At 43.0% G+C, this 20,944-nt stretch overlaps 1 protein-coding gene across 1 annotated transcript in view; it reads right to left on the reverse strand.

Annotated features, from left to right (window-relative positions):
• Window positions 1–20,944, reverse strand: part of ZC2HC1B (zinc finger C2HC-type containing 1B) — a 34,792-nt gene that overhangs the window by 8,014 nt on the left and 5,834 nt on the right. The window contains exons 2-5 of the mRNA XM_066373080.1: window positions 17,305–17,366; window positions 14,676–14,795; window positions 13,965–14,103; window positions 3,511–3,650 (exon numbers count right to left, since the gene is read on the reverse strand). Coding sequence (XP_066229177.1) covers window positions 3,511–3,650; window positions 13,965–14,103; window positions 14,676–14,795; window positions 17,305–17,366 — 461 coding nt within the window. The remainder of the gene's footprint in view (window positions 1–3,510; window positions 3,651–13,964; window positions 14,104–14,675; window positions 14,796–17,304; window positions 17,367–20,944) is intronic.

Consider the following 20,944-nt stretch of genomic DNA (forward strand, 5'->3'; position numbering starts at 1 on the left):
CATTCTAGTTTTTCATTACACTTGAAGATGCTTTTGTTTTCAAATACATGAGCAGAGAAGAAAAACAGACATTGGCAGGCAGCACATGTTTTAAACATGGAATTCCAACATCCCTGCACCACACCCCTCCCTGCAGACCAGCACGAGCAGAATAGTTACATTAATGCAGAATAAGGACCAAAAGCTTCCCTGGTGGCTCCTTTTTACCTTGTTACCGATCCCACCAACATCTCCATGAAAACTACATAAAGATAACCTGTCAGCCCAAGTGAGACTTCCCACTTGGGCCGGGCCAGCCATGTGAGTACAGCGGGCAGTTCAACCCCATCCAAACAAACAGGGCTATTTACAGGGGCACAGCACTTTTTTTTTTTTTTTAATTTTATTTATTGATTTTACAGAGAGAGGAGGGGAGAGAACAAGAAGTATCAAGTCATCGATGCTTCACTTTAGTTGTTCATTGATTGCTTGTTGTATGTGCCTTGACCGGGCAAGCCCAGGGTTTTGAACCGGCAACCTCAGCATTCCAAGTCAATGCCCTATCCACCGCGCCACCCCAGGGCAGGCTCAGGGGCACAGCACTGTTTTTTTAAAGTTGATTTTATTTAAAATAGAAACACACTTCAGCTGGGCTGTTACCAGCCCTTCCACACTGAAGCGGCCCCCCCCTTTCTGCCCCACTTCTGAACACGCCTCACTGTGAGACGCGGGGAGGCGGCCCCCGGGGAGCGGCCCTGCTGTGCAGAGCCCTCGCCAGCGAGTTTACTCAGAAAGCAGGCAATTTTTCTTCTGTGTTCCCAATCACCACTTAGCCCTGGAAAACAAGGCGAGGAACAGGGCCAAGTCACTGGTTACAGTCAGGACGGCCAGCTGGCCTCCTTCAGGAATAAAAAGCACTTCCGTTGCTGCTTCCCAGCGCTCCGTTTGGCCCCGCTAAACCCCGACTCACTTCGTGGACCGGCCAGGAGAGCCGTTCGAAGAAATGTAACCGCACCCTTTTAGTGCTTGGGAAAGGGACGGCGAGTTAGGCTGAGAAAACCTTTCCAAAACTAAGTGAAAGTCAAGCCCAAGGGCAATCAGAGCCCCTCAAAATCGGGGTGTCTATCCCACCCACAGGAAAGGACCCCCCCGGAGAGGGGAAGGAGGGTGGGGTGATGGGCAGAGGGGAAAGCTAGGGGACCCCGACAGGAAGGCACTTCGTTTATATTGTTTATAATCCTCCCAGCAACTCGACAAGGTACAGACGGAAGTGAGTCTGACAGAACTGAAGTGACTTGTCCAAGTTCACCTGCAGATGGTGAATTCCAGAACTGCAAGTCAAACCCTGACCACTGAGGGCAGAATCCAGCCCTTTCTATGCTGCACGGCCTCCCATACTATCTCCAGTGTCAAGACCGAATCTCTGCAACTGTATTTATCAGACCATCCGGCCTGCGCCACCAACACGCCTCCCTCCTCCCTCCTGTGGTCCTTTATGCAGGTGCACAGTAGTGTTATCTGCCTAGGCTCTGGAGCTGAAGACCTTCTTGTCAACCCTGATCCTCTCTTGCCTTGTACCCTCCATTTGCCTTCTCAGGCCCATCAGTTCTTTCTTTCTTTCTTTCTCTCTTTTTTTTTTTTTTACAGGACAGAAAGAGAGTCAGAGAGAGGGATAGATAGGGACTGACAGACAGGAACAGAGAGAGATGAGAAGCATTAATCATCAGTTTTTCGTTGCGACACCTTAGTTGTTCATTGATTGCTTTCTCATATGTGCCTTGACCATGGGCTACAGCAGATCGAGTGACTCCTTGCTCAAGCCAGCGACCTTGGGTCCAAGCTGGTGAGCCTTGCTCAAACCAGATGAGCCTGTGCTCAAGCTAGTGACCTCCGGGTCTCGAACCTGGGTCCTCCGCATCCCAGTCCGACTCTCTATCCACTGCGCCACTGCCTGGTCAGGCCCACCAGTTATTTCTTAAATTCTCCCTCCACCCACCCACCCCCATCAGTCCTCTCCAGCCAGCCCGTCATTCCTCCCTGCTGCTGTGGCTTTGAACTGTTCTCCTGCCAATCCATCTTGAACGCTAATTGCAAGGGTGATCTTTCTGAAAAACCAAGTCCATGTCACTGCGGTCTATATGGTTCAAACGGTCAACACTGCCTACAGAATGACACATGGGGCTAATAACAGACAATTAGACAGAAAAACCACAGGAGTCAAAGAGAAGAGAAAGCAGAGCGTAGTGGGAAGAGAGGAGACGGAGAGACGGAAAGGACGGCCGTGTCCCCGGGGACCTGACAGTCCCTGCTGCTGGGCCCTCAGGCTGGCCGGCCTTAGATTTCAGGGCATCTAGCCACTAACTTCCTCCTTCCCTCCTCTCTGAACCAGCTTGACCGAAAGCCCTTGCAGGCCCGACGCCCGCCTGGCCCGTCCCATGCCCTGTCGCTCTCCAGCAGGCATCTGTGCTGCAGTCTCACCAGCTGGGCCCTTCGGGCCTCAAGCTGGACGTTGTGCATGACGTCCTTCCCCGTCCCAGCTGGAGGCGGGTGAACCACTTGATGCCGGAGGGGAAGGTGTCTGCTCCTCTGCGAAGCCGTCCATGAGTCCCCGCGCCTTTTCCTCCACTGTGCTTCTGCAAGTGTCCGCTAGCCTCCCTTCTTCCCGCACCGTTTCCAAGTCCTTCTCTTCCTTGGAATAACAGATCCTTGATCCGTCAGCACTTAGCACAGTGCCGGGGACAGAGAAGATATTCAATAACTGTCTAATTTACATGGAGATAGAGCTCCCAGGCCACAGCTGTGGGATAAACTATTGTTGGAGAGGGTCCTACCCCATTAGGTCCTGGATTTCATGCAAGTCTTTCTGAACATATTTCACACTCTACAGGCAGACCAATTTAATCTTTTCTTGGGGTCCGAGCTCTGTTTATAAACCTCGCAGTTTTTATGCTATACTCTAAGTTATGTCCCTGGGCCCTGTGATGTGTATGGTTCTGTGTTTTATAAATCTATTGTCTTCCTGGTCAAGTTGTCACTTTCCTTATTTGCCTCTTTTTGTAACAGTTGCTTCCATTTCTCCACTTTAACTTTCTGAGTCTGTGGCTTCCTCCACAGAGCAAAGCACACGGCCCCTAGGACGGGTCACCTTGTGTCAGCTTTCCTCACTCGGGCCTCTGTTACCGCAGGCTGACAATTCCTCTCTGTGTGGTTAGGGCTGATCACCACCACCGGGTAGACGGAGTTTTACCCTGAGGCTACTAGACAAATACTACTTATATACCCAAGCCTTCATCCTGAGAAGCTGCAAACACGACACAAATACCTTTTCTACAACATCCAGTGGAGTCAGCTGGGAACTCAAAAGGAGCCCAGTCCCATGAGGGTGAGTGTCCCATGAGGGTGAGTGACAGTGACCGGCTATGGTGATCCTTACATTTCTCGGGATGAGTAGCTCAGGGCCCCTCCAAACTCTACCTGCTTGCCCCAGACATGCGGGGGGCACAGAGCCAACAGCCAGGGAGAGGTGTTTACCTGCGCTCGGCCTGCCAACTTGGCTGCTGTCTGGGCTGCGTCAAACACTCGGCGAGAAGACTGATCCTTGCAGAAGTTAATGTGGCGGCCGGCTGCGTTTTCATTAAACCTCCTCATACAATACGGACACTGGATATAATCTGAACGTGAAGATAACAACAGAAGGCAATTAGCGTTTCAAACACAATTCTGACATGGAGTACAGGAAATGAAATAACTAGGATGTGAACTCTGCTCCAACAAAAGAACAGGGTCCCAAACGCTGGTGTGAGATAGCCTGTTCCGGGGGGGAGGCGGGCAGAGGCCCCTGTCCTGCTCCAGCACCTACTCCCCTTCACGGTGCGCGCGCCCGCAGACTGTTCACACAATCACACAAATGATACTTAGGAACTTCCCGATTGAATGCATTATGTAGTGGGTCTGTATGTAAGAAGCAGTCCTGGAATCACAGAATGTCATTACTGAGGATTCGAAAGGGCACAGAAGGTTCAGAAGCCCAGGCTGTGGCACAGGGTGTGACAGAAAGACAGACGAGAGTTACGGGGCTCCGGGGGAAACGGGACGTTTCGGAATGCGGGTTTCGGGGTGGGAGTGGAGGCCCGCGGCCCCGGCTCAAAGACTCCGCTCTTGCAGCGCAAGATTTTTCTCACAGACCTCTGGAGTGAGGGGGCAAATGAGACGTGCGGGAAGGAGGCAGTAAGAGGGAAAAAGGTGGGGACTCAAAGGGTGAAGAGGAACAGGAGGGCTGGTTGGAAAGCGGCTCCAGAAACCCCTTCAGCTCCCAGTGTTCGTGCGTGCCAGCAGGGGGGGTGGGGCGGTGGGAGAGGGGCAAGGGGGCCCCAGGGTGATGGATGGAAGAGAACTGTACACCTGCAACCTATGTAATTTTATTAACCAATGTCACCCCAATCAATTCAAAAAGTAAAAAAAAAAAAAAAAAAAAAAAAAAAGTCCCAGGTAGTTCTGTGGGCTCTAGGTCCTGCGTGTTCTGTGGAATTGGCTCTCAGTTGCAGTTTCTAGACAGTGAGAGAAATCAGGAGTGAGGAAGCTCCAAGGTCTTCTTAGGATGTGGCGAGCCCGCAGCGAGGCCGAGGGGAGCCCACTCCTTCCTCCAGCAAGCCGAGAGAGATGCGGGGTTCTGTCTGTTGTAGACACCTCTCCTAAGGGATGGCAGCGCATCTGAGCAACACAGGAGAAGAACTCTCCCCCAGGACAGCTGCGGCCTTCATCTCCGCAGGGAAGTTCGGGTTAGTTCAAATTCCTACATGTGTGGATGGATAGTTAAGCCAGTGAGGTCTTCAAAGCTGAGTCTTTTGAAGGGAACTTCTCAAGCACTTTGGGGAGCTTTTTCTTTTAACAAACCATTTCCTGAAGTGAATACCCATCAAATGTAAAAAATCAGAACAAACTGGAAGGAAACAAAAGATTAGCACCTAGCCTGACCTTTTATTTTTCATACTCTGGAAGAGTACTCGATGACCAATTCAATACATATCGAACACCTTATTCGGGGCCAGGCACTGTTTTATCCTGGATGATACAATGTCTCTGTAATCATGAACCGGGCATTCCAATAGAGAAGCAAAGCCTTCCCACAGTGATAAATTCCTTGAAGAAAATAAAATAGGGCAGCATTGAGAAATGAGGAAGGCTCTGACTCCCGTCCGACTGGCTCGGAGCCCCGGTTCACTTGCTGTGTGTGTGAACTCGGGCAAGTTACTCAACCTCCACAAGCTTCCCTTTCTCCAGGACCTACATATCACCCACTTCATCGGTTGTTGTGAAAGTTAACTAAAATAATCCACAGGAGGGCTTGGCCCAGTGGGCGGGGCAGAACACACCATTACTCTGGGGAAACAGGCCCAACAAGAGTTTCCAAGCAGGAGTGAAACTGCTTAGAGAAAGTGGAATACGAAGTGCCAGGAGCCTGCAGAACTCACCACGGCGTAGGAAACCACCCAGACCTCGGCTCTGCGCTTGATGGGGAGTTCTTCAGGTTTACCGGCTGAAAAGTCAAGGCTCATCTCAGAAATGCCACCACCATAGACCCCACCGAGGTCAGGCATGGACGGCGATGACGGCAGCGACGAGGTTGCTTCTTTCATCCCACTTGTGCATTCGTTCACTCGTGGCTGCCCTGCTGTGTGCTTGGCACTGGATGCCACCAGGGAGACCACAGAGCTGAAGTGTATGTCCCTGCCAGCAACAGCCCAGAGAGAACGAGAGGACCAGGCGAAGGAGCGGAGGATGGCCACTCCGTCCGATGAGCAGTGAGAGGAGGAGGTACTGGGTCCCCCCGGGAGCCCACAGGAGCAGCGGCAAGCCCTGCCTGAGTGGGCAGAGCAAGGGGACTTCAAACACGCTATGAATGGAAGAAAGTATCTTTCAGCAACAATAATCTGAACACAGCGCGCCTGGGCTACTGTTCCATTCCCATCTCCATCGCAGTCGCCTCTTCCTCCAGCAACAACAACGTCCTAAAAATCGCTGACAGTCCATTTACTTCAATAGAACATGGTTTTAAAAGTCTGACTGCAAGTGGATCTTACAGAGACAATGGGGGGGGGGGGGATGGTCAGCTCTCATAAACAAAGTGCAAGTAGAAAAGCTAGCATCATTAAAAAATGCAAGCATTTTGTTTGAGTTCCCATATCTATGTAACCTTGTGAAATGGTGACCAGATGTCCCAGGCCTCACAGGAAATCCTAATTATAAATATTCAATATCATTGTCCCCATGAACTCTCATCCTGGAAAGCTGAATGACTGGCAGACTTACTTAACTCAGTAAGAATTAGAATAAATATATACATGTCACAGAAACTGAGTCATGAAATAGAGGATCATGCTGCAAAAAAATTGCTTACAAACTCGTGCATGCGAGGCCATATTGCATATAACTCTAGTTATGCATTTTCTACTACTTAAGCCTGTGAATATATGGACTGATATAAAAGCACTAAATAATCAAAATAATTGAATAACAATTAAAATGTGATATTGTATACGATCGTTTTTCTTGGTACATACAATTATAATAAGGGCACAGGAAATAATTTAATTATAAAACTATACTTCAGCATGACACTTTGAAAGGCAGATGAATAAATTGTATGTTTGCTGAGGCCTTACAAAGGGAATTATTTACTTAAAAACACAATAAGCCCCATATTTTAAATTCAACATGAAAATGATAGAAATTCACACAGCAAGACATCGGCTATGGTTTTATTTATTCAACTACAGAACCATAAGGTAGTCATTCAACTCTGTAGCTTCTGCTATTAAAATAAAGCATTTCCCATAAAAGATGTTTTTGTTATATGAAGCTTGTTGCCAAAGCATTATCGAAATCACACTCATAGCTCTTTCTACAGAATGTCTTAAGATAACACACTACTTTAACTACATTTTCATTAGAAACCAGCAAAAGTGAAGCACTTACTAAAATTATTATCTGGTAAAGAAGTTCAGATTACTTATTTTTCAGATGACTTTTATAGCATGATTACACAGTGGTTTTCTGGTTTGTTTTTTTAACTTTTAAAAATAAACTTTGAGAAATAATTTGCCTGCCATCAAATGCATCTATTTTAAATGTGCAGTTCAGTGAGTTCTAAAAGTGTATAAATTTCTGTAACCATCCCAATTAAACATAGAACAATTCTATCACTTGGAAAAGTTCCCTGTGCCCCTTTCAGTCAGTAGTCCCCCAGACCTAGTCTCAAGCGACCAAAAATTATTTTCCTTTAACTACAGATGTTACAGTTTCATATAATAGAACATCCATGTGGCAGCATGTATAGTAGCGACTTCTTACTCTTGAATATTCCACAATTTTCTTTATCCACTCACTTGTTGACGAACGTGTCCAGCTTCCAGTTTGTGGTAATAGACAGTTGCTAAGAACATCTATTGTTTTAAGGACAAGTTTTCAGCTCTTTGCATAAGTACCTAGGGTTGGAGGTGCTGTGCAGTGGACTATGTTTACGAAAATGCCAGTGCCAAGTGTCTGTCCTACTTTGTACTCCCACTTGTAGTTATTCCTCATCTAACCGTCACTTGTGTTTTCAGTCTTTCATGTTAGCTATTCAGGTGCGGGTGTTGGGTCTGTCGTTGTGGTGTGAATTTACATTTCCCTGATGGAAATAACGTTAAATATCTGTACTTGTGCTTATTGTTCATTCTTTTTTGACACATAGCTTTAAGTCGATTGTTTGCCTTTTTCCTCTTGGATGGTTTGTCTTATTAGAAGCCCAATCTATCAATTTTGTTTTTTAAAATTGTGAGTGCTTGTCTGACCAGGCGGTGGTATAGTGGATAGAGCGTTGGACTGGGATGTGGAGGATCCAGTTTTGAGACCCCGAGGTCGCCAGCTTGAGCGCGGGCTCATCTGGTTTGAGCAAGGCTCACTAGCTTGAGCCCAAGGTCGCTGGCTCGAGCAAAGAATCACTCAGTCTGCTGTAGCGCTCTGGTCAAGGCACATACAAGAAATCAATCAATGAACAACCAAGGAACTGCAATGAAGAACTGATGTTTCTCATCTCTCTCCCTTCCTCTCTGTCCCTATCTGTCCCTCTCTCTGACTCTTTCTGTCTCTGCCACACACACACACACACAAAAATGTGAGTGCTTAAAAAATCTTGACCCTTAGATCAAAGATTTTTTTTTTCTAAAAATTTTTATAGTTGTAACACTTATGTTAGGTCAGTAATAATCCAATTTGAATTAATATTTGTATATGGTATAAGGATCAAGGTTTATTTTTTTCCCATATTGATATCCAGCTATCCCAGCATTGTTTGCTAATAAGACTATCTTTTACTACATTGAATTACTTTTGTCAGAAATGTAGATCAGACAGGGGCATCTATATCTATTGATAGATTCTCTTTGCTGTTCAATTGATACAGGAATACCAAATTGTAATAATTACTGTAATATTCTAGTAATTCTTGAAATAAGGTATTCTAAGCCTTCCAATTGTATTCTTTTAAGAAAACCATCTTGGTTACTCCAGATCCTTTGACTTTTGATATAATTTTAGAATCAGCAGGTCAATTCCTACTTGGCAAAGGAAATTTGCAGAGATTTTCATTGGAATTACCTTGGAGCCACAGATTAATTTGGAAAGAATTGACACCATAACACAATACTGTGTCTTCCAAATCATGAAAATGGTATATATCTCCATATATTTTGTTCCTCTTTAAAGTTTTCTAGGCAAAGTTATAGGTTTTAATTTTATAGGTCTAACATTTAAAAAAATATTTACTAAGTATTTAATGATTTTATACATTATAGGAGGCATTTTTTATTTCATTTTTTAGTTGCATATGCCTAGTATATGGACATACAACCCACTTGTATATATAATGACCTTATATCCTGAAAGCTTGTTAATATACTTTAATTTAAGTAGCTATTTTATTTTCTAAGATTTTCTACATCTATTCATTCATGATCATGTTGTCTGTGAATAGATAGATTTACTTTTTCCTTTTCAATCTTTAAATGATATATGCATATATAATTGATATTTAACATATATTTATATAAAATAATATATATAAATTTTTCCTTATTTAACTGGGTACTATCTCCAGTGCAGTGTTGAGCAGAAGTGGTCAGAAAAGATATCCTCAGTTTTTTCCATTTCTTAGTAGGAAAGTGTTCAGTTTTTCACCATTAGGTGTGATGTTAGCTATAGATTTTCAAAGCTGACCTTTATTAAGGAAGTTCCCTTCTATATCTACATTTCTAAGTACTTTTTAAAATGTATGAATGTTACATTTTGTCATAGGCTTTATTGACCTGTATCTATTGAGATGATCATGTGCCTTTAAAGGTAAAAATATTTTAACAAGTTTTAACAAAATCAATATGATAATTACACTTACTATTTTCTTGTGTGTTACATGCTGTTGAGTCCATTCTGATTCCCGGCGGCCCTCTGAATGAGTGACGTCCACAGTGTCCTGTGCTCAGCAGCCCCGCCCGGCTCCTGTGGACTCATGCCTGGGGCTTCTTCCATGGAGTAGGTCCATCTCATGTTTGGTCTTCCTCTTTTCCTGCTGCCTTTCATTTTCCCCAGCATTACTGTCTTTGGCAAAGAACCCTGCCTTTCAGGCTGTGCCTGCCCAAAGTAGGAGAGCTTCAATTTTTTCATTTTCACCTTCAGTGATGCTTCAGGCTTAGTTTGCTCTAGGACCCACTTGTTCCTCTTCCAGGTGGTCCAGGGTGTCCACACAGTTCTCCTCCAAAACTGTATCTCCAGTGAACCCAGTCTTTCCTATCAGGCTTCTACACTATTACAGCTTTTGGATCTGCACACAGTCATTGGGAATACACGAGCGCAGGTGACCTTCGCCTTGGTCTGTAACCACATCTTTGGTCTGGGGGATCTTTCCTAGTTCTTTCACTGCTGCCCTTCTGAGTGTCTGCCTTCTCTGAACTTCTCGGCTGCAGTCTCCATTTCAACTGACTGAACCAAGGTGAGCAAAATCTTCATTTTATTATCTATTTGATGTCTTCATGAAAGCTGGGTATTTCTTATGTGGTCATGATTTTTGTCTTCCTGATGTTTAAGTGCAGTGCTGCTGGCATTTTCTTCTTTGACTTTCATCAGAAGTTCTTTCAAATCAATGCTACTTTCTGCCAGTAAGATGGTATCATCTGCGTATCTGAAGTTATTGATATTTCTTCGACCAATTTTCATTCCTCCTTCCTGAGCCTAGCCTTGTTTTCCTTATGATATGCTCTGTGTACAGATTAAACAAATAGGGAGATAAAATGCATCCTGTCTGCTGGACCAGTGGTGGCGCAATGGGTAGAACATTGGCCTGGGATGCTGATGTCCCATGTTAAAAACCCTGAGGCCACTGGTTTGAGCGCGGGCTCGAGCACAGGCTCACCAGCTTGAGCGCGGGGTCACCGGTTGAGCGTGGGATCATCAACATGATCCCATGGTCGCTGGCTTGAGCCCAAAGTCACTGGCTTGAGCAAGGGGGTCACTGGCTTGGCTGGAGCCCCTGGTTAAGGCACATATGAGAAGCAGTCAGTGAACAACTATAGTGCTGCAACTATGAGTTGATGTTTCTCATGTCTGTCTGTCTGTCTGTCTATCTCTCACTAAAAAATAGAAAAAAAAACGGGCCCCTGTCTGATACTTTTACCCATAGGACACTATTTTCTTTCTCTACTGAAAACTCTATACTTTCTTCTACTTAGGTGTAATTTGTTCTTCTATTTTTATCTTTTTAAAGAGGAAATTTAAGGTAATACATGTAAACCTTTTTCCTTCTTTAATATGTGCTTTTCAAGTTATAAAATTCCTTCTAGGCACTGCTTTAGCCAAATCCCACAAATTTTGATATGTTTTCATTACCATTAAGTTCAAAATACTTTCTAACTTCTCCAGTGATTTCTTCTTAGATCCATGTGTTATTTAGAAATGAGTTGTCCAAGAATTTTCTAGATATTATCTTCATCCTTAATTTATAACTTAATTCTAATGTGGTCAAATAGCATAGTCTGGGCCCTGGCCGGTTGGCTCGGTGGTAGAACGTCGGCCTGGCGTGCAGAAGTCCCGGGTTCGATTCCCGGCCAGGGCACACAGGAGAAGCGCCCATCTGCTTCTTCACCCCTCCCCCTCTCCTTCCTCTCTGTCTCTCTCTTCCCCTCCCGCAGCCGAGGCTCCATTAGAGCAAAGATCTTAATCCTTTTAAATTGAATCCTTTTAGACCCATTTTCCATGGATTTAGGGCCACAGTCCATGGCCCTGCACATGGTCAGTGGTGAGTGTTCTATAGGTATTCGAGGAGAATTATATTCTGCTCTTGCTGTGTGTCACATTACAGGTAGCTATGGCAACTAGGTCAAACTGGTTGATACTGTTGTTCAAGTTTTCTATGTCTCTACTGATTTTCCTGCTGCTTATTTCATCAGTTACTAAGAGAGGAATGATAAAATCTCCAAATATAATTGTGAATTTGGCTACTTCTCCTTCCAGTTTTGTCAGTTTTGTTTCATGTTGTTTGAAGCCCTGTTACTAGGTACCTAAACATTTAGGACTGAGAGGTCTTCTTGATGAATATATCTTTTAATCGTCATCTCTGCTGATACTACTTGCCCTGAAATTTACCGTGTCCCATATTAATCTTAGCCACTGCAGTTTTTATGAGTATTATATGATGTATATCTTTTCCCATGCGTTAAACATTCTAGTCAACAGTCATTTTGACATTGCCAGCGTTGATTTATCTTTTTACCTTTCTATCCAAGAGAAAAGGCACAAATCATAAGTGAATGGCTCCAGGAAATAAATGTTCACAAACTGCACACACCTGTGTAACCAGCCCAGATCAAGAGAGAATGACCCAAGCAATCCCCCACATGTCCCCTCTGGTCCTCCCCACCCCTCCAAGAAAACACCATCTGACTTCTAGCTTGAGATTCAAACTTGAGGTTTCTAAAAAATTGAGTTTCTGGTATTTCTAAATCAGGAAATCTGCATTCCTGCCATCCTTTGAGGAATTAGATCTGCCAACCTTGTTCGTATGTGAGGCAGTGGTAGGCGGAAGCAGAAGAAGCAGTCCCTTAGGAGGGGTGATGCCTTTCCTGGCTCAAGGGGCCAACAATCCTTTCTGTCACCTGATGGGACCACTTATTTGTGTCTTTATATTTAAAATGTGTTTCTTGTAGGAAGCATTTAATTGGACCTTGTTTTATTCATTTTGATAATCTCTGCCTTTTATCTGAAGTTTTAGGTTATTTCCTTGCAACTGTCCATATAATTAGGTATAAGTCTACCATCTTGCTATTTTTTTGATCCCATCTGTTCTTTGTTCCTTTTTCTTCTTTTCTTGTTTTCTTTTTGAATAATTTTTTAAATTTTTATTTCCATTCCGTATATTTTCTTATTAGCTATAGGTCAATATTTGGGGATGTTTACTCTAGGATTTATAATAGGCATCTTTACAATATAATATTCTACCTTCAAATAATATTATACCTATTTATGTATAATATGAACCTTTCAAAAATATATGTGCTTTTTCCTCAACCTTGTCCTATTGGTTTCATACATTTTATTTTCACATGTTATAATCTCCACAATATGCTCTATTATTTATGCTTAAAATGTCAATTAGAACCCTTAGCTAACATTATATTCAATGGAAAACAAGGCAAGGATGGCTACTTTGCCAATATTTTATTCAACACAGTATTGTTGAATAAATAGAAGATTTAGACACAAGAAATAAAAGGCATACAAATTGGAGAGGAAGAAGTAAATATATCTATTTAGGTATTATTATTAATATTAATCTAATTGAGCCTCTAGCCCCAGTTTTCAATTTACAGAAAGACAGAGGATAGAAGAACAAGTTAGACACTAAGATGACTAAGAAACAGACAAATCCAGAACATGAGAAAGTCTACAAGATTATTGGCCCAGTAGGTGTGTTGTGTAGGATTAAAAGAAGTTAAACAGACAACAAAAGACAATGCATAAACCTTGACTGAGCCTGGATTGTGACCAGCAGATAAGGAGAGAGCTTTAAAAGACCATCTTAAGATAGTTGGGAGAACATAAGTCTATATGTTAAGTGCAACAATAGTATTGTGGTTATGCAGGAAAATATACTAATACTTAATGCATACCAAAATAGTTCAAGGTAAAGTATAAATTTTGAAACTTAAAATGAAATAGTTCTGCAAAAAGAGGAAAAAGAAAGAAAACAAAAGGAGAGATAGAAAATATGACAACGATGTCAACAATTGTCAAATTTCAGTGGAAGGTGTATGAGTGATCGTTGTACTATTCCTCCCTCTTTTCTGGAGATTTGAAAATTTTCAAAATTATACAACTTAAAATGATTAAAATTGTACAGTTTACTGTTTATTTTACTGACTTTTAAAGAGAAGGAGGGAGAGAGGGAGAGAGAGGGAGGAACATCGATCTGTTCCTGCATGTGCCCTGACCCGGGATCGAACCAGCAACCTCTGTGCTTCAGGACAATGCTCTGAGCAATTGAGCTATCTGGCCAGGGAAAATGTGGTGCAATTTATATTAGGGGAATTTTATCTCAAAAAAATTAAAAAGAGCTGTAGATATCTGACATTGGGGAGTATTCTGGAACTACTTGAATTGCTCTGCACAGCTCCATTCCCATAAACCATGATGTGAAATGGTGTCCCCTGAGTTACATCGTACCATGAACATGCTGAGGCAGTTCTCGTGTTGAAAGGAAACACAGAGTCTTTAGGCAGAATTGAAAAAGAATAAGATAAGATCCACTATGTGATAAAATGACTTTTGTATCATTTCATTGCTATTGTTAATTTTAGAGTGCATACGAGGAAGCAAGGCATAATAATTCGGCCAAAAATCAAGCATAGCCTCAACTGGTTAAGAGTGAATGTCAAAAGCAAACCAGATTGGCGACACACCTGGGTTGATGGAGGGCGGGGGCGGAGGTGGGAGAGGCCGGCCTTCTTTAATGGCTAGGGTACACTGCTTTGCTGATCGGATGGCATTAACGAAGTCTTCATGTTGTTGTCTCCAGTTTGTTTTCTTCACAGGTTGAGGCTACAATGGATAAATAAATAAATAAAACCAACATATTCTAACCTAGACTATCTATCTCTCCATTATCATTTTGCGGGGTTTTGTTGTTGTTATTTTGTGTTTTGCAGCTGAGATTTGAATTCACAGGAAACAGTACTGTGAAATTTGGAGAGGGAAGGAGAATTTGCCTTTCAAAAGTACTAAAAGAGGTTTGGGAAATACAGTGATCAATACACAAAGTGAAGGGAAACACAAAATAACAATCAGAAGAAAAAAAACACAAAGAAACGACAAAACTTTTAAAGAAAGACTTAAATATAAGATTAAAAGTGACTTGCTTCCAAGTTAATTGCTAGATTTAATGCTACTCTAATGAAAGTATAAACAGGATTCTTCTCTGCCACATCTGGAAAATATCTGAAATACATTTGGAAATCTTAGTGAGCATGATTAAAAAGAACACAGTAAAGGTGGATTATATTTACATGACATTACACTGCTCTATCACACAAAAATGAGCCCAGAGTGCCAGAAAGGGGCTTTAATGTACTTAGGGATGTAATCAAGAACAACGAGGAAGATACTGATAATACCTTGGACCGAGGAGCCGTTCTCGGAGTGGGAATGTCAGTGCCCTGTAATCTTTGTTTTAAGGAATTGAAAGGTTTACGCTTTTTGTTGAAGAGTTTTTTACATATTGGTCCATGCCTTTCCTAGAAAAAAGAAAGAGTGGGGATTAACATTTTTTAAATGTACAGTCACAGGGTTTGTAACGCTGCAGTGTGCTGGGGCGGCCCCCACCACAGTGCCTGCGTTGCACCTTCCGAGCCAAGTTCATTCCCCAACTCTCAAATCACAGCAGAGCAAATCCATCTGGCTCCCCTCGCCCATGTTATACAGAACTAGATATTATGTTCGGTCAAGGTCAACAAAAGGCCTCTGCAGCTAGAGAGATTTACTTCAACTTCGGTTTTATACATTTCACTCTACCACTTGGGCTGTGGGAATGGTTCTGAGCATTAAATAATGTGGAAAAGACAAACTCTGTAGTTGAAACTGAAATAAATGTTTCTGATAACTGAGCTATTTTCAGGTACTCACTGAAACCACTGAAGTTTTGCTGATGACTTCTTCTATTCTGTTTCCTGCCCTCACTGTTCCTGAATTTCAAAAGCGAGTCTTCCAGTAATAGAACAGGAAATTGGAGTCCCAACAACCTTCATGTTCAGTTTTACTATCTTTTTGAAATAGCCCATTTGCATGCGGCAAGGGAAATCTAGCTTCCCACCAACAGAAACTTCTCAGAAAAACACTTCTTACCCCCCAGCATTTCAAAACCGAGTTTAAATGGGCCACTTTTCTACAGACAGCAAATTAGACCACTTAACTCCTGAGGAGGAGCAGAAAGGCTTTCAAAGAAATAGCTGAGAATATCTTATCTGCAAAAGACAACTGGAACAACCATACGAATAAATGAAGAGCGCACCAAATCCATTTAAATTATGAAGACATTTTCCTTGAATGTACCCAAATGTTCCACATGATTAGTGAAGTCCTTTATTTCACAGCAAATCTGAGCTTATCACATTAAATTTTAAAACATTGTAATATTTGCAAGATGGTCGGCAGGGAACACATTCTTGACTCTGTAGCCAGTAGTCCTCAGCGTTTCTGGTACAAATTTGGGGGAACAAACATGTAGCACTGTGCCTGAGTACCAGCTTGATAAAAGTCTGTCACTGCACCACTCTGAGATTGTCCTCTTCCTTGGATATGTAACTCATAATAGCTATCACTTACATAGTTGCTTTGCCTAGAGACCCAATAAAATACGGGCGCTGTGAAATCACTGCACCTGTATATACACAAGCCATACCATTTTAAACGAAAGGGGAGAAGGAGATCAGATCGGTTGACCAGATGCTCCCTAGAGAGAGTCCTAGGAAATAAAACTCGAGAGGGCCCGAGACATACTTGACATTTAGTGATCCCTCTTCAGAGGTACCTCCGAGGTCTCAGAGCCCTGCCCCATGGGGTGGGGCTCCGGACTGGCAGAGGCAATGGCAGCCCTCCGGTGGATGCCAGGCCACAGGGGGGCCCTGTGAGCTCCCCTGTTACATTTAGGAAGCTCTAATTAAGAGAACATAGGATTCATTTTTTAAGATCCCCAGAGGAAGAAAACCTACAACCTCGTCTTTTAGTCTTTTTTAGAACTTAACTTGATGAGGTGATGCTGGTTAACATAAGGATACGAGTTCAGGTGCCCAGCTCTGTGACACACTTCTGTACACTGTACTGTATGTTCACCTCCCCGAGTCACACCTTCCTCCGTCACCTCCTGTCCCTCTCCTCCTCTACGCCCCGCACACCACCCCCCTCGCCCTCTCTACCTTCCCAGCCCCTGCTCGTCTCCTCTTGTACTCTTTTGCCTCAAAATGTAGTCAGGCTTATAGTCCAAATCCTTGTGGTTCCATGTAAAAATCTCCTTGATCTAAAATGTCTCAACTAACAACTGCATTATCATTTAATTTTTCTAAATCATCTTTTTCTTGGGACTCTTTTCACAATGCTGAGGTCGGAAAGCCTGTTTGATTCCCTAACTTTGAAATACCGTAAATCAAGCCTCGATTCCACTTTAAAGCCATCAATCAGGACACATGACACACAGTTAGCTTGAAATTAGCTTAACAATTAAATCTTAGCAAAGGCTTTAGATCCATTTCGTTCAAATTACATAAAACCCCTGAAATTGGAGGGTTCTGTCTACGTGGCAAAGCAGGAAACAGAGGGAGGTTAAAGGACTTGTCAGAATTAGTGACAAATTTGAGGCTAAAAGCCAAGTTTCCAGATGCTCTAAATTCAATGTTCATTCCTCTTGACTAGCTAATTTCCCTGGTGCTTTGGCCTTAAAAATTTGGATTTCTGATGCTTATAGAAAAGGCAAAAGAGCCAAGACCTCTCAGGAGACGATCAGCCGTGCCAAGCACTTTTATTTGGCGCCCTTTCAGTTAGAGGGCCACGTTGACTAAGTTCCCCTTCGGAAAGGGGCAGCACCGAAACGGCCCTGGTGTCCTCGGGGCCTGCCAACCACAGGTTCTGTGCTTCTCTCCCCTCGCTTTCCCTCCACATCTGTCTTTAATCTTTGCCACTGCGTCCTCCTCACTAACTTGACAGTTCATTTAACTCCAATGAAACACATCTACAAAACGTCTTTATGTTTACCAGAACATCTGCTGCAAAGCGTCTTCCACAGACTTCACAGGGAAATAACTCCTGATTGCCATCTGTACGGGATCCAAGAGCACATTAGGTTAGTTTCGTGGAATTGCCTGCCCGAGGAGAAATGACTGACTGGAGGGGACCTCCAGGGCTGGATGTCCTCGCTCCTCTTCCCTCCCCACCAGCCACTTCCTTCTCCTAGAAAGATCCTCTGTAAACTCACCTGTGTTTTCCTCTCACTTCACCACACAGGTAAATGCCACGTCCTTCACGCCACCCGTGTATAATTATAATTATCTAATCTTGAATGTATTCTCAAACAAAGTGCCTGATAGCTTTGCTTAAGACATGAGTACAGGCCTGACCTGTGGTGGCGCAGTGGATAAAGCATCGACCTGGAAATGCTGAGGTCACCGGTTCGAAACCCTGGTCTTGCCTGGTCAAGGCACATATGGGAGTTGATGCTTCCAGCTCCTCCCCCCTTCTCTCTCTGTCTCTCCTCTCTCTCTCTCTCTCTTTCTCTCTCCTCTCTAAAATGAATAAATTAAAAAAGAAGAAATTATTTTAAAAAAAAGACATGAGTACAAAGTTAATACCTTAGTACAAAGTCACAAATTGTCGAATGGTAATGTCTGGAAGGTTCCACTAGAAAGGAATGTCTATGTGTGTGTGCTAAAGGAAGGTGCTAATATATCAGGAACCATACAAAAAAGGTTGCCTAATCCCTGAATTTAAGGTAAACTTTCCTAGGAAAGTTCTAGTTTCCTAGTGCTTTTTTCTCTCCTGATAAACTCTTCGCTGGGGGGTGGGAGGCAAATCCTACCTGTGAAGATGGAAATAGAAGAGACCGATAAAATGGACCAAGTAGAACTGGTGGACTTTTACTGAAGTCAGGAAAGAGGTGCCAGTACAATGGAGAAGTATACAAGAACAATGCACACCATCCTAGGGGCCGTGTTCAGGGTCAGGCTTGCTGATGAGCCTTGTGAACGATACTCACTACTGGCATTTTATGGGCAGTGGTAAATGACTGGAGCATTATCATCAGTTCACTACTTGCTATTAATATTTAACTCCAGCAGTATTTTAAAAGTTAAATGAAGAATAAACTCAGATATAAAAGAAAAAAAAAAGAGGCTGAAACTGTGCCCACAATGTCCCAATGCCTCAAAGCAGCTGACCCATGGTAAACTGCTTAATAAATACTTGTTGAATGCACGGGCCAAACAAGAATTGAATTTCTACCACAGGACCAATCATTCATTCAACACATATCTGCTACATGCAACTCTGGGAATATTGAGAGAAACCATACGTGGGCCCAGCAATCGAAAAGGAGAGAAAGTATGCACATAAATTAAGTGAAGTTAGAGAAGTGTCACGAGAAGAGGAAAACATTATGGAATTCTGAGAAAAGGGAGTTCCATTTCATATTAGTTCCTTTCCGCTCATCTGGAGTCGAGTACATAAAGATTTAAAAAGCAGTTTGATCGTGGGGAAGATTTTATGTTAGAATAAAAGCCTGGGCTTTTCTCTACCAACGAGGGGAGCAATCAAGAAGACTGAGTAGGAAGAGCTTCAAGTGTAGAAAATTCATGTGACAGAGGGATGGAGGGATGGCTGGATGGATGCTGGGGAGGGAAGATAGAATTTTAGTGGAAAAGCTGAAGTGGTAGGCTGCACATAGAAAGGAAAGAGGAAACGGGAGACACTGTGGTCAAAGCTTGGACGGCACGACCAGGTTGAGGGCGAGCTGGTGGGTGGCAAAGAGAGAAGGATGCCCAAGGACAGAGAAGATGGTAGTGCTATGGAGAGAAATGAAGAATTTAAAAAATAGGTCCATCTCAGAAAGAAAAATGACCTCAGCTTTGGAAATACTGAGTTTGAAATCAAGTCAGCCAGCCAGCAGGATGGAAATCAGGGAGGTCAGGGCTGGAGAGACACAGATGGAGGCTTTGTTTGGAGTGATGGAAAGGCGCGATCCTGCCAGGGAAGAGGTCATGGAAAGAGAAGTACAGGGACGGTCCCGAGGGGACCCCGCGTGTAAGGGACAAGAAGATGATGATAAGAAGCCAGAAGGAGCAGCAGGAGAGAACAGGGTCATGGAAAGCAAGAGAAGACAGTTTGAAAAAGGAAGGCCTGATTAACAGGAATCAGATGGAAGCTCATTACACACATTGTTGATTTAAATGATTTCTTCGCACATCTGCCAGATGGTATTGTATTTGCAACACAGGTCATCCATGAGAGCATACAGAAATATCCCTCATCCTCGCCGTCCTTTCGGCCTTCTAACTCTGTAAAACAGAGTCTTAATTTCTTTTGTCCTGCAAAGCTATCCCCCACCCCACATACTGGTTAATAAAAACTCTGCATTCTAAGTATAGAACTGCCACTTTTTCTGAAACACTAATGAGGTTTTATATGCATACTATCTGAACATTTGTATAGTGTCTTCCTGCTCCCCAAACACTTCTGCTGTGTCATCTCACTCGATTCTCACTGTGACCCTATGAGACAGGGTTGGTGCCATTATTATTAACACTTACAGATAAGAAAAATGAGGTTCAAGGTTAGGAGCCTTCTCTAAGACCCCAGGTAGTAAGTGGTAACACTGACGCTTGACCCTGTATGGCTATTAAAGGCCTATTTATTCAACTGTCACCATAAATATATAGTATGTCACTACTAACCTGCAAAGCAAATGGAAGTTCCTGGAGAAACAACATCTCTTGGTTTAAATCAGTGAGTCTTAAAGAGTTCAGCGACTTAAAATAATGAGAGATAAGTATGTTTGAATGGACCACCACATTCTGAATGATATTCAACTTGGAAGCTTGACTACGGAAAGAAAGGGCTACCTGCCTATGTCTGTCGAACCAAACATGGGGACTAAGGAGGTTTACAGTGTTTGTTACAAAATGCTGAATCACATGGCACATATGATCACTGGAACCTTAAAATAATTCTTTAAAATAACTAAAACACCTTTCAACAGGTGAATGGTTTAACTGTCACATCCATACCCTAAAATACTGCTCATTAACCGAAAAGAAAACCATTGATAACCACAGCAAACTGCATGGATCTCAATGCTGAGTGGAAGAAGTCAACCTCAAAAAGTCACAAGTTGTATGATTCCACTTGTGGAACATTCTCAAAATGACAAAATTATAGAGATGGAAAATAGATGAGTGACTGCCAAGAAGTCGGGATGTTCAGGGAGGGAGGCAGTTGTGACTACAAGGGGTAGAATGAAGAAGGTGAGAGACTAGTTCTCTATATCTGTGGTGGTTCCACACGTATAAAATTGTATAGAGCTACAAACACACATCTGTTTCCTGGTTTTGATATTGTGCTGCAGTTATTTATGAGGTAACTTGGGGAAACTCGGGAAAGGGTAGATGGGATCGCTGGTGCTATTTTGAAACTCTGTGAACTATAATTATGTCAAAATTAAAAGCTTTTTAAAAATATCTAGGAGTTGGCAAATTGTGGCCCATGGGCCAAAGCTGGGGCCGCAATGGTTTTATTGGTAAACAGTGCTGCCCAATCGTTTGTTTATATAATATATATTGCTGCATCCACATTACAATAACAGAGCTGAGTAGCTGTGATGGACTTGCTGAGCCAAAAGTGACAC

Source organism: Saccopteryx leptura, chromosome 3, assembly GCF_036850995.1.
Source record: "Saccopteryx leptura isolate mSacLep1 chromosome 3, mSacLep1_pri_phased_curated, whole genome shotgun sequence".
In the NCBI taxonomy this organism is placed as follows: domain Eukaryota; kingdom Metazoa; phylum Chordata; class Mammalia; order Chiroptera; family Emballonuridae; genus Saccopteryx; species Saccopteryx leptura.